The sequence below is a fragment of the Helianthus annuus genome, chromosome 17 (genome assembly GCF_002127325.2).
Source record: "Helianthus annuus cultivar XRQ/B chromosome 17, HanXRQr2.0-SUNRISE, whole genome shotgun sequence".
NCBI lineage: Eukaryota > Viridiplantae > Streptophyta > Magnoliopsida > Asterales > Asteraceae > Helianthus > Helianthus annuus.
Genome location: NC_035449.2, coordinates 171,161,075 through 171,176,339, shown reverse-complemented (window position 1 = coordinate 171,176,339; position 15,265 = coordinate 171,161,075). Strand labels below are relative to the sequence as shown.

The window sequence follows — 15,265 nt, the reverse complement described above, 5'->3', positions numbered from 1 at the left end:
GCTATTTAGCATAACTCCTATTCTAGACCTCAAATTGACATGAAATTTTAGGGACATGTTTAGAAATCAGTAACTAAGGTTATTGTCCTTTCACATATCCAACATTCTCGTTTTAAGGTCAAAAGGGCATTATGGTCAACTTTTAAGCATATAACGGAAATGTGCAAATGACTCGGACAAACAACGAACCAGTCACAGAGGGTCATACCATCATGTAACCTGGTCCTAAGGAAGTCCTAAGGCGTTTCTAAACTCTACTAAAACGGGCCAGAACTGAAGTCAAAGCAAAAGTCAAAGTTTTGCGACTTTCGGTTCCGAACCGGGTCAAAACAGAAAATGGTCGGATCAAACAAGCTTAGACCAGTTCTTATACTTATTTTCAAGTTATATGAGTGATAAAATATGTTACATGCCTTCTACATTGCTAATTACATGTTAATTCAAAAATTAAGCTTATGTTGACTTTTTCTAAACCACTTTGACCCGACATTTGATCTAGGTAGAGTGGGAACCAGGGGGTGCCCTTTTAAGGGTTTAATGCCCACATAATTACCAACATATAACTACCTTTGATTCGAATAATCACTGGACCATTAGTGATTAATCGCTAAGTCAACCGTTAATTACGACGGTTTGACTTTTAAGCTAAAACTAAGCAAAAACGTAACTAAGAAAGGTTAAGCATACTTACCAAAGTCTAATGCACGACTAGGAATGCTTAGGGAAGGCACTTGTGCTCCAGAAAAGCTCCAATAATGCAGAAATGAGGTGTGACCAAAATGGTGCAACTCATTGGCCTTTTATAGTGATCTTTGGTGCTTTAGATCATGACAACTAAGTCTATCTTTGCACCCAGATCATTTACAAGTGTTTCGTAGTGTCTAGGAAAGGTTAGGGGTCGCCCATGTTGCTGAAAATATCTTACAAGGTCGGTTAAACCGTTATAACAGCCAACAGCCAAGTTACTGTCGCTGGGCACCCCTTACGGACCGTAAGGCAGGACCTTTACGGTCCGTAAGCCTTTGACAGAGGAAAAGTTTTAACCTTTCGCACATTACGGACCGTAAGGTAGGACCCTTGCAGTTCGTAAGCTCTTGTCAGAAGCAAAAAAAAATAACCTTTCATGCTTTGAACGGACAACTTGTAATGCATGATTTTGAGCCTGGAAAATGTCAGTATGAGGCCTTTATACCCATGCTTGACCAGTTATGTCTACTTATCTCAATGTATCATTGGTTTGTATTATGATGGAAAAGTATACACAAAAGATTTAATGAGCATTATTTCATAGGATCCATACTAGTAAACTTGGACCTCCATTATTATTAGTAATCACCGGATTAAAGGTGTACTAGATGTTTATTAATCATGTTAGGGTCTTGGGATTTATAATAAAGTCGTTCAGAGGTATAAATTAACATGTCGACGTGTTTAAAAAAAATCCTGCCATACATCTTTAACTAAATCCGGGTTTATAATGCTTTTGTCATATGTGACACGTGTCGCTTATTTATTGAACACAAATTTTCGAGGTGTTATAACCAATGAGAACACACCAAATACAAAGAAAAAGTTATCGGATGCTTTGGAAGTTGAAAGCGCATTTGGAACATATAACAAACCCCCGAAGTTGATGGCTATAGAAGAATACAGTCGGTGGGCCAAGAAGTTTGAAGATTGGTTGAGGGCTTTTGCTTATCTTAGCTGGAAGAGTCGTTTGTTGCTGAGCAAAAATGTGTTGTGTTGCTGTTTCAATCTGTTCGAGAAGATATAATATCTTTGATCGGATACACTAGTGCTAAAGATCTCTGGGATAAGTTGAAAAACAAATGCTTAGGAAGTGCAGAAATAGTGAAAAACAAAAAAAAATTACTTAGAAAAGAGTTTGATTTATTTGTGTGTTTAAAGAATGAATCAGTTTGTAAAATGATTGAGAGGTTTGGCACCTGAAGCTGGAACTGGCAAGACATGAAATTTTCTATTCTCGAGAAGAGCTAGTCGACAAATTGTTTGATTCATTGCCAGATGAGATGGATTGGCAATATTATGCGTTGATGCTGAAAAATATGATCAAGCCTGCAGAGCTTACAGTGGATCTGTTGATTGAAAGACTAGAGAGTCACGAGTTAGAGTTAAGGAAGACACACAAAGTCAGTCATTCGTCTTACCAGCAGAACTTGGATTTGTATTATCCAAAGAGCATGATGCCAAAGAACACATCTCCCAAGACTGCGTTTTTTGCTGAAAATGTTTTCACAACTAGCAAAGAAAGTCAAAGCAGTGGATTTCACAGTGGTTCTTCATCACATTCAAATCAGTCTGATGCAAAGAAGCTATTCCAATGCAACATCGCTGTAGACTTAAAGACTGCTCAGAATTTCAGCGAAGAGTCAGCAAAGCAACAGATGGTTTTCCTAGCGTCGGTACTGGAATCGTATGAAAGTCTTGTAGCAGGGAAGATTGGCAACACCAACCTAACAAAAGAAGACTATGATCAAATAGATCCTAAAGAAATGGAATTGATCGACATAAGGTGGTGCATGGCCAGTGCAGTTCGTCGGGCACAGCGTTTCATGGAGATAACCGGGAGAAAGTCAATTGGTGGACCTTCTACCAAGTTAGGCTTTGACAAATCTAAAGTGACATGCTTTAAGTGCAAACAGAAAGGTCACTTTAAGCGTGAATGCCGAAACGCGTATGCTGATGAGTCTGAAAATCCATTCAGAGAAGACTATTACAAGAAGGCAATATATCATCAGAATAAATCAGAGCCACCAAGGATGAAGCAGATTGAAGATAACAAAGAGAAATCTAGAGCTCTTGCAGTAATTTACGACGATGAAGGTTACGACTAGAGTGAGTTGTTACCTGAGGAGGATGCGGTTGGATATGCATTCATGGCAAAATCTGAACCTGTTCCTTGGAAAGATAACAGAACTGAAGAACAGAAGTATGGTCACAGAAAGCTGATAGCTACGAACAAAATGATCAGAATATCTGGTATCTATCTTGAAGCAAAAAGAGCAAGTTGTGACAACCCTCACTAAACCAGGTATCCGTACGACTTAATTAATAATAATTTACTGCTTAATTACTGTGCTTACCTGAAATTGTGGACAAACTCCTACTTGATTACTGATACTTGTACATACCTGCATCATACTCTGTTTACTGTCACTACCTAAAAGTCTACTCAAAATGCGAAAAGTGATGGTTAAAAACTAAATTGTTGTGTAAATCTTGTAGTATTTGATTTGTGTAGTTATTTAGGCCCGATCTATGTTGTGGTAGCTCGGATCATCGTTTAACCCGGCTTGGTCATGATCATGGATCATGACATAAAGCTTGTTTAAGTGTAACAAGGGTTAAATGATGAAACTCTACCACACACGAAACTTGAACTTGTGTAAAATTGATTTTACTTACGAAATAGTGTTCAAAACTAGTAGATCTACGGATCTACAAGCGGTATTTTCAAAGGACCAAGTGTCAAAGAAATCATATTTTCTAAAACCGGATCTTACATGAACAAGAATGATTTTTAAACTCACAAGTGTATAAACACTTGTGTAACACTAAGTTTCGACAAAGAACGAGTTTTGTTAAATACTACAAGAAGTTGTAAAGATGGAATTTCTTTAAAAATGAGGTTTTTACGAAACCGGACTGATTTATATAAAGATCCACTAAAAATAATGGGATTTACTTCATATTCCGGGATAAACTACAAGTTCATGTAATTTATGCGATTTGTATGTATTTTGACTAGTTTGTTGCTTTGAACGTTGTTTTGATTGAATGAGAAAATGTTTGGTTGATTTATAAAAGAAAATGATACGCTTGAAAACGTGGCCACCTCCAGTTACAGAGGAAACTCTGGCTAAATTTTTCCAAAAACCTAACACTTAGAAATATTTTCACTACAAGTGTTAGAAATACATTTTGACATGTTTTCAAAGTATAGATTTCGCCACGACATTATTTACAAAATATCGGAGGTGGGATTTCACAAAATAAAACTTGGTAAATATAAATACTTAGTATATATTTTTCATAACGTCACTTGTTATGTGTTTATGATTGTTTTGTGAAATATACAAAGATTATTTTTAAGGTAAAAATAATATTACCGTGTTAACGACTCCAAAATAATACGAACGCCTCTACGGTAAATATATAAGTTACACCGGTCATTATTATTACCACTCGATCGTTAAAACGTAACTTACGCATTTTAAGAAAATATTTATGAACGCGTATTTTTGTCAAGGTATTATTTTGGGGAAAATTATGTGAAATAAAAATATAATATTTTTTAGAAAAATACTTATATTTTGGAGTTAAGAATAAAATATATTTTAAGTGAGACTTTGTAATATATTTCGAATTTCACAAACGCACATGTATTAAATCCCCCATCATTGGGAAGGAAAATAATTACCAAGTATTTACTAAATGTAAACACGAAATAGTTGTCTAACTATTTCCCAAAAACTTAAACCATGAAGCTAAGGCACGGCCGTCCGTCTGATAGAGTTAGTACGTGTAGGTCGTCGCACAGCTGCTTGATCAGAAGATATACTTGGTAGAGGCGCACCACTGTGAGTTCATGTCCCCCTTTTCTCTTAACTGCTTTCAGTTTTCTAAACTACGGGGGTGAAATACATGTTACTATGATTACAAGTACTTTATACATGGTATGGTTAGCGTAAGGAGGTTTACTACTTAGATCATGTGAGTGGGTAGGCGGAAACTTGAGGCCATTAATCCTCAGGGTAGCACCGAGGGACAGTAGTGGTAGATCTATCTGGGTGTAGCGAGCCCAACCCCTGAGCCCGCCTAATGGACCAGGTGGTGACTTTGTACCCATTACAAAAATCTGCTAGGTTGAGTCTTCCTACTTGCACTTCACACATATTGATGGCCTTGCAAACCATTGGTGGTCTCTTTTTCCTTATTTGCTACATACCAGGAATTTTATACTCACAAAAGTTTTTACATACTCACTACACATGAACTCGCTCAACTTTATGTTGACTTTTCAAACTACATGTATTTCAGGAAACTAACAGATCTGGCACGGTATGCACATATTTCCAAGCTGCGTTTGAATAAAGAAGTCATCCAGGGTTTAGAAGATGTAACCTCTTCCTGGACGGGTTACATATCCCTAAACCTAGTATTGTTTTAAAGTCTTTTGATAAGTTTTTATGAACTCATTTAAATCAAGTCAAGATTTGTAACTTATTTTGTGAATGTTGAAAATGGGATTTTCTGAACCTTATTATTGGATGAATATCACATGTTTTTATCATATAGCATTGTTATGATTGTTGCTATGGTATTAAGAAGTCACACCAATTAACCCACGCTTCCGCAAAGCCAGGGTGTGACAGCTTGGTATCAGAGCCTCGATCATAGCGAACTAGGATTCTTTCTCGAGTATAGACTATGATCATTAGGGCTCTCACGAAAACATTTTTACACTGCATACCACTTAAGTCCAGATCTAAAACGTTTTTACAAACAAATGTTGAGCACATTTTATTTGTTAATTATAGGCTCAGTCTGGGAGGCTGAGGCTCGGTCTGAGAGGCCCAGGCTCGGTCTACGAGGTTTAGGTAGATGGCTAGTGAGACTAGGAAGAGCAGTCTGAGAGGCTGGGAGAATTTGGCTAGTGAGACTAGGAAGAGCAGTCTGAGAGGTTGGGAGAATTTGGCTAGTAAGACTAGGAAAAGCAGTCTGAGAGGCTGGGAGAATTTGGCTAGTGATACTAGGAAGAGCAGTCTGAGAGGCTGGGAGAATTTGGCTAGTGGGACTAGGAATATCAGTCTAGCAGACTGGGAGGCTAGTGGGACTAGGGGAATTATTTGAATGCTTAATTGGTGGATAATGTGTTTATTTGACTATGTGATTGATTATTTGTGCATGTGTGTGTGTTTGTGTTACAAGACGGCATGGCCTCCTCTTCAGATACTGAAGTGACGGACACCTTGGATCCTTTAGCAATTGTGTCGAACGATGAGATTATGACAGAAAGTGAGGTGCACACTTCGAATACCACCAGCACGGATGAGGATGATTTCCAGCTCTTCTCGCTACCCGGTGCTGCCGCCGAGCTCGCTGATGGCCCTTTGGCCGTGGACATACCACTCGTAGAAATCCCTGCCCCCATACCTTTGGCCGTTTATCCTGCTTACGATATACTTCTCGACGCCGAGGCTGATGACGAGCCCCTAAAGGATGATGTTCAGGGCGAGGCCCTTCTAGCTGCTGGTGATCTTTTGTTGCTCGCAGATGCTCCCGCTGTGGAGTCACCTGCTCACTCACCCGTCCCGGACTCTTTCGAGTCTGAGGCCTCCGTATCATCCCACACTCAGAGTGCGCAGCACTTTTCTCACGGTTCAGATCCTGATAGGGCATCCGCTGTAGCCCCTGTCCCTAGCTTTGCTTTCGATCACGATGTTGAGGAGGATTCCGATCCTGTCTTTTCCCCAGGATTCGACCAGGAGATCGAGTTTATACCACTGGATCAGCCTATGGAGGACCCGGTTGGCCCAGTCGGCCCAGTTGATCCCATTGACCATGCATTTGATTTAAAATGGCGTTCGATGACCCCGAGCCTGTCGTAGCCCCCGAGCCAGTAGTTGCTCCAGACCCCGTATTTGAGCATGACCCTATTCATGCTGACGTACCTGCTGCTGATCCTCGATTAATGATGTAACTATCGATGATCATCCTATTGTTGCTCCACTGTTGGAGGATGAGCATGCTGTTGATGCCCATGTTGATGCCCCTCACATTACTGATATGCCTACTGATCCTGTTATTGCCCCTTTTCCTGACCCTGTGCCTGTACAGTTCAATCATGCGCCTCTTGCAACCCAAGTTGATCCTCGATACGCGCACACCCGAAGTGGGTGGATAGTCGATGACAATGGTTACCTTTCGAGTTTCCTGTGACTCCTGTTTCAGCCCCCGTTTCAGTTCCTATGGATGCACTTTTTGTTCCCACACTCACCACTGATGCTCGCCACACCGTCACATGGCCCGGAGCCTGCACCCAAGCCAGCTACTACACCATTTGGGTCAGTTGATGTTGCGCCCGCTGAACCTACACCTTTACGTGGTCACGATCCTGTTTCTTTTTAGACTGCCAGACATTGCACCCCATATAACTACCTGCATCAGGCAGCCCCCCTCATTTGTGAAGAGGTTCGTTTTCCCTTGTGAGGATCGACGCCCGTTGCGCCATCATGCCTAACACTTCCTGTCAGGATATACCCGCGCCTCGTAGAGATGCTCCAGGCCGCACCGCTTGCTACATTCACCCCTACAACGCTTGATAAGCCGATTCGGTGGTCCCTATAAACGTACTATGCTAACTATAAACCCTTACCATTTCTCGCATTATGAAGAACACACACAGGATAAGTTGCTCCTGTAACATCAGCTACAGTTTAAGGATATGAGCCGCAGAATGTTGGAGCTTGAGCTGACGCCACGATCGGCAACTTCAGATACAAAACATAACATAACCAAAAACAGGAGTTAAGCGTCTACATCACAAGACAGCATATTGTCTAAAAAGTTTCTGTGAAACACCACGTCCTCCACTTTGTCTTTCGCCAGCATGCATTGATCCGCCACATACCTCAAGATCCCCTTTTGCGCACTTGACCGTTACTAGTACATCGTTCCCAGGATGCTGATGCTCGTTTCCTTACTATCAAGCAACAGATCAGCTAGTTACTTTAACGTATATCCTAGCTCGAGGAGGGATTCACGCATGTCGACAGTTTACTTTTCTTTCCTCCTCCACCTCAGTAACCAGTATAGTTGGTTTCTGGACTATGCAAATTGCATTACGCTTGAGTAAATACGCCAATGATAAGCCGAGATTTCGGAGGCTTTTGAGTACCACTTCTGACTACGTAATTTTGATGCAACAAAATACTTGTTGGACAAGGGTAGGGTGACCCTGTGTCCTTTCTGATGCGACGCGTTTTGTGAAACACCGTGATTGTGGCCAGAGGATAATGAAAGCCCAATCAGCTTTAAACACGCGACAATACTTACGACCACTGACTAACGGAAAACTCCGCCGCTATGTCCCCACTAAGCATGCTGTTGATCTACGTATTTGTGTGATAACTATAATGCTACATGCTTACTTGCTACCTTCCTATTTACAAGATGTGCAATACATGAGATAATATGTGACTGAATGTATAACGACTGCGTATATACATGTAATACACCTAGGAGGTCTTACTCGTTGAATAGAGACTAATGTGCTCGCGTCCTTCACAAGACCTGACCTAACCGACCTTCTTCTAGGAAGATGTCGACTCAAGGGAACACCAATATCAACCACCCTCTACCTACAACAGAGGCGGAAATGCGAGAGCACCTCTTACAGGCCATCGCACGGTACGAGGCCCAACGCTCCGATTGCAGCGGAGGTACCTCAGGAAATAACCCCCCCAACGGCTGCACCTACAAGCAGTTCTTGGACCACAAACCTCGAGAGTTCGACGGCACCGGGGGTGCCTTAGCCTTCGTACGCTGGGTTGAAAAGACAGATTCAGTTTTACGATTAAGCAAATGTGACCATGAACATCAAGTCAAGTACATAACTGGACTATTGTTGGATGAGGCTCTGTCATGGTGGAACCATCAAATTCGAACAATGGGCGAGACCGCTGCGTATGCTATGACGTGGGACGAACTGAAGAGTCTGATGCGTGAAAGATATTGCTCGAGGGCAGAAGTCCAGAGATTGGAGACAGAACTGTGGAACTTGAAAATGGAAGGACCAAAGATAGCGGAGTATGTGCAGAGATTTAACGAATTATCACAAGTTGCCTTACTCTTGGGGACACCAGAGTTTAAGAGAATTGAATAGTTCATAAGGGGATTGGCACCTCAGATTCTAAGCCTCGTAACAGCATCAAAACCGTCAACGATCACCGAGGCTATCAACATAAGCATAGCACTCACGGAAGAAGCACTTAGACGAGGAGAGTTTTCCACTGCGGAGGAGAAAAAGGAGACTGCTATAAAGGCATCTGGGGATAACAAGAGGAAGCTCGCAAATTTCAAGATGGTTACTCGGGTAAGTAACAAGAAGAAGGCCAAAAAGGGAAAAGATTACAAGGGTATCCTACCTAAGTGCGACAATTGTTTACGTTATCATGTCGGGCGATGCAAATATGGAAATTGTGGTAACTGTGGCAAGGTGGGACATGTCAAGGAAACTTGTTGGCAAAATAATGAACATAGTAATGGGGGCCAAGACGGTAGTGAGGATCACGAAGAGGACAACGACAATAGCAATTGTCAAAGTAGAATGAGCGATAAACAGAAACGTACTCAAGGTTGTTTTAACTGTGGAAGCAAAAAGCATTTCAGAAAGTATTGCCCTAAAAACAATCAGGCACACGGATGAAAGCTCCCCACCGAAGCTAGGGAGACACGCCAGGGATTCAAGCATGGAAGTCGGTACGTTCCATAGTACCCAACGTTATGCGTCTGTACTACTTGATAATGTAACAAATTGTACGATTCACACCTCTAGAGTTCGAGAGTATAATTGGTTTACGTAGCGAGTGAGTAGTTATTCCAGTACCCATTAGAACTAGCTTAGGGGAAGCTAGTGGAAGCCAACGCAGTAACTGGAATCGGCACAATAGAACCCGGAGGGCGTAAGTTTACGCTAGATCTATTGCCAGTTAAGTTGGGAAGCTTCAACGTGGTAATTGGATGTATTAGTTGGCAAACGATCGAGCGGAGGTTGATATCCGCACCTCGATGACGGATGAAGGAATGATTGTGACTCACGAAGCAGGATACGCCACCACCGATCACGAATTACTTATGGCACGAAAGTTGTTGTGGGAAGGATGTGTTGCTACCTGGCTCATGTCGGGGACAAGGGAGCCGAAGAACTAAAACTTAACGATACCCCCGTGATCGGAGTATACCCTGAAGTCTTCCTCGAAGACTTGCCAGAGTAATCTCCTCAACGATAAGTCGAATTTTTGCATCAATCTGATTCCAGGCCACGCGCCTGTAGCCAAAGCACCTCGAGCGACTTACACCTTTGGAGATGCAAGGATTGACAGTGCAACCTCAATGGTTGATAGAGAAGGAAGATAACAGACCAAAACTTTTGTTTTGGATAACCTCAGTTCTGCTCGCCAAAAGAAAGGACGAATAACTTCCAAATGACCAGGAGCCGAACGGGCTAACATACAAGAGTCGGTGGCTTTTGCTGAGGATTAATGAACTTCTTACACAACTGACTATGATGATCCAACTACTACTACACGACTGATCGACGATCGAACATCGTCAGCAGAGAAATTCAGGGAATATACCAGGATGAAATTGTGGGACAATGATTATGCTTAGACATAAACAAAATGCTGCTTCCTACACAATGTATAAGTCAGATCCACATGAGGTGCGGAATCCGGAGGAACTAGAAGCCTTACATCTAGGAACCATATCTGTCAACTCAATCAAACGTCATCAACTTGACAAACTTGTCATTTCAAAATCGAAAGTACTTAAATTTGCTTCCATTGAAGTCTTCACTCTTACTTCTAACGAGTAGATATTGCGTTTCTACTCCCCTCAAAGTAGTTGCATCACGTTGATTTCCTTCGCTGAGAGCGAACACATGTTTGTTTCGAATACTTGGTCGTTTCTTCAATATAGCAAACACACATTGCTCCATTTTCTTGGAAACTTATTTGCCACACATGCACCTTTTGCTACGCATGCGGTTCCATTTCGAATAAACGTTTCATTAAAGCTCCGATGTTACGTTGCTAAATCTAAACACTGGTTTGTGATTCGAATGATCTACATTCTTGTCATTGTTGACTCTTTTGTTATCAAGTCAACACATGTTCTTGAAACCGTTTTTTTTCAAGTTACATGTTTACTACCCTGCCAAGATTCCCTTGTTGATACATATGTTTATTGTCGAGTTACATTGAAACCAAGTTCAATTGCTTGAACTTATCCAGTTCACATATTTGATTTAAGGCGCCATATGATGTATTGAGAGCATCATATTCTAATACTCTGGCAAAGATTCTTTTGTTTCGAGTTGTAGTAGATTTGGTCGGTCTACGACTCCACTAAAACGTTTGATCTATTTTGATACCTTGCGGTGATATTTTCGCAAAATTGAAGCTTGCGCTAATTTGGTTACCCACTTCGTATACGAATTCAATTCCCTATTTAGTTGTTAACAATCCATTTGCGATCTTCACAAACAAAGCGGTCTCAACACAATTGTGTGTTAAGATAATGGTACATATATTCATTCCATAAGCACAATGTACCTCCTAACGATTCCTTCGTTGTCAATCAAATGCCTTGCGATGCTTATTACATTTCATCTTCGATTGGAAACAGTGGTTCTTTGATATTCCGTATTTAATTGGAAACTCTGTAACATGGCATAAGTCAAATCTTCATATTGTTTCGGTACACCTTCATCTGATCTCAAACACGGTGAACTTGTTCAATCACCACTATTATGAAATTATGTCATTGCGACACCTGGTGGTGTCATTACAAACTTGTAGCTTGTGCTAATCATGGACAACCGTTCCACGCAAAATACATAAACTTTTGTTGACTTGTCATTTACATATTCCTGATGCAACTACAAATCAAAGCAATAATACACCAGATTCGTTTGTATTCATTCGGTGTATTCTCGCCGATCAAAATATTCAACGCACTGAACCTTGCCACTCGTCTACTTGGGAGTTGACAGATCACTTTACCATTTCATTTGAGTTGAAAATTTCTGAATTTATATAGAGGGTGCTATGTTTCGTGAAAACTCGCTCGGATACTGCGACCGGACATTGAGGATCTTATTAGGCTATACGTAAAACACATTTTGTACTTCTAACATCAACTGCTATGAGCACCCACCTTCTTAACCCTAGGGTGCGAATTGTTAAATATTCTTGGAACCAGCAAGTGTGAGTAAGCTTTGATGCGGTTTGATGACTATCTACCTCAATGTTATACTTGCGTGACGTGACCAAGAGGAGTTAAGGTAGTACAAATTTCGAGGATGAAATTTCTTTAACGGGGGGAGAATGTGACAACCCTCACTAAACCAGGTATCCGTACGACTTAATTAATAATAATTTACTGCTTAATTGCTGTGCTTACCTGAAATTGTGGACAAACTGCTACTTGATTACTGATACTTGTACATACCTGCATCATACTCTGTTTACAGTCACTACATTATTTAAATGCTAAACCTTAGTGACAAACATGATGCACAAAAGCACAGTAGCACTATGAACGGATAACCTATTGAACGTGCTGTCATAACTAGCACCAGGCAGATACTGCCTCTAAGGCCTGTATGAGCCAGAAATATTTTACTACACTAGTAGTGAGTGTAGGGATACAAGGGTTGTAGAACTGCGTCTCTAGGAATAAGTTACAATGACAGGATGTGCCTAAAACGTACTTTAAGTACAAAATTCAGCACTTTAGTTAACAACTCAGCTTTTAGCTAACTAATAAAGTGCCAAAACATGTGAAAAATATTACTAGACACTTTCCAAAGTGTCGGGAATAAGTTGTGTCACTAAAATTGATAATAACGATACTTTAAAGCTTTGTTAAACGCTTTAACGGATTACTATCCAACCGAACAACCGGACTTTACCCGGGACATGAAAATATTGCCATTAACATTGTTTATCTCTTTCTGAGCAAGTTAGGGTCCCTGAATACCCTAACACCCGCCATAACGCATGACACACTAGTAACCGGGTTAATCCCTAAACTAACTAAACTAACCTAACTAATACTTAGTGTTTAGTTGGAAACTAACTAGATAACCCCCCCCCAACCGAACTCGTCCCCTTGGGGGACACCCATGTCCTTTATTTGATTAAACTAATCATGTGTGTCCCATATCTATTAGACATATGGTCCATTGGTTAATGATCATTTATTTTGCCTATAAGTTCCTAGCTAAACACATTTATCACTTCATAACACACATCACACAACACATCTTTCTCTCCCTCTCTTACTAACTCTCGGCCGAACACCCCCATGATCATCCATCCATCTTTCAATTTCCATCAAGCTAGATTAAGGACATACAAGTGTTAAGGATCACCTACAAGGAAGCTTGGTGCATTCGGAACTCGAAGGACCTCATCTTATTGCTTTTATCCACTCATTTTGCGTCTAGAATCTTCCCTAGCCTCGAGCTAGTAGTAAGTTACTATAATCACACTCTCGAACTATTTTAAAGTGGTTAAAAGGATATGTAACGGTTAAAACTCGTAAACATGCAAGATGATACCTAAAAGTCTACTAAAAATGCTAAAAGTGATGGTTAAAAACTAAATTGTTGTGTAAATCTTGTAGTATTTGATTTGTGTAGTTATTTAGGCCCGATCTATGTTGTGGTAGCTCGGATCATCGTTTAACCCGGCTTGGTCATGATCATGGATCATGACATAAAGCTTGTTTAAGTGTAACAAGGGTTAAATGATGAAACTCTACCACACACGAAACTTGAACTTGTATAAAATTGATTTTACTTACGAAATAGTGTTCAAAACTAGTAGATCTGCGGATCTACAAGCGGTATTTTCAAAGGACCAAGTGTCAAAGAAATCATATTTTCTAAAACCGGATCTTACATGAACAAGAATGATTTTTAAACTCACAAGTGTATAAACACTTGTGTAACACTAAGTTTCGACAAAGAACGAGTTTTGTTAAATACTACAAGAAGTTGTAAAGATTGAATTTCTTTAAAAATGAGGTTTTTACGAAACCGGACTGATTTATATAAAGATCCACTAAAAATAATGGGATTTACTTCATATTACGGGATAAACTACAAGTTCATGTAATTTATGCGATTTGTATATATTTTGACTAGTTTGTTGCTTTGAACGTTGTTTTGATTGAATGAGAAAATGGTTGGTTGATTTATAAAAGAAAATGATACGCTTGAAAGCGTGGCCACCTCCAGTTACAGAGGAAACTCTGGCTAAATTTTTCCAAAAACCTAACACTTAGAAATATTTTCACTACAAGTGTTAGAAATACATTTTGACATGTTTTCAAAGTATAGATTTTGCCACGACTTTATTTACAAAATATCGGAGGTGGGATTTCACAAAATAAAACTTGGTAAATATAAATACTTAGTATATATTTTTCATAACGTCACTTGTTATGTGTTTATGATTGTTTTGTGAAATATACAAAGATTATTTTTAAGGTAAAAATAATATTACCGTGTTAACGACTCCAAAATAATACGAACGCCTCTATGGTAAATATATAACTTACACCGGTCATTATTATTACCACTCGATCGTTAAAACGTAACTTACGCATTTTAAGAAAATATTTATGAACGCGTATTTTTGTCAAGGTATTATTTTGGGGAAAATTATGTGAAATAAAAATATAATATTTTTGAGAAAAATACTTATATTTTGGAGTTAGGAATAAAATATATTTTAAGTGAGACTTAGTAATATATTTCGAATTTCACAAACGCAAATGTATTAAATCCCCCATCCTTGGGAAGGAAAATAATTACCAAGTATTTACTAAATGTAAACACGAAATAGTTGTCTAACTATTTCCCAAAAACTTAAACCATGAAGCTAAGGCACGGCCGTCCGTCTGATAGAGTTAGTACGTGTAGGTCGTCGCACAGCTGCTTGATCAGAAGATATACTTGGTAGAGGCGCACCACTGTGAGTTCATGTCCCCCTTTTCTCTTAAATGCTTTCAGTTTTCTAAACTGCGGGGGTGAAATACATGTTACTATGATTACAAGTACTTTATACATGGTATGGTTAGCGTAAGGAGGTTTACTACTTCGATCATGTGAGTGGGTAGGCGGAAACTTGAGGCCATTAATCCTCAGGGTAGGACCGAGGGACAGTAGCGGTAGATCTATCTGGGTGTAGCGAGCCCAACCCCTGAGCCCGCCTAATGGACCAGGTGGTGACTTTGTACCCATCGCAAAAATCTGCTAGGTTGAGTCTTCCTACTTGCACTTCACACATATCGATGGCCTTGCAAACCATTGGTGGTCTCTTTTTCCTTATTTGCTACATACCAGTAATTTTATACTCACAAAGGTTTTTACATACTCACTACACATGAACTCGGTCAACTTTATGTTGACTTTTCAAACTACATGTATTTCAGGAAACTAACGGAT

At 40.1% G+C, this 15,265-nt stretch overlaps 1 protein-coding gene across 1 annotated transcript in view; it reads left to right on the top strand.

The window, feature by feature from the left end:
• The first annotated feature begins 5,957 nt into the window (after window positions 1–5,957).
• LOC110925222 (calphotin-like) overlaps window positions 5,958–15,265 on the top strand; it is a 66,968-nt gene continuing 57,660 nt past the window's right edge. The window contains exon 1 of the mRNA XM_022169189.2: window positions 5,958–6,255. Within this exon, the coding sequence (XP_022024881.2) occupies window positions 5,958–6,255 (298 nt within the window). The remainder of the gene's footprint in view (window positions 6,256–15,265) is intronic.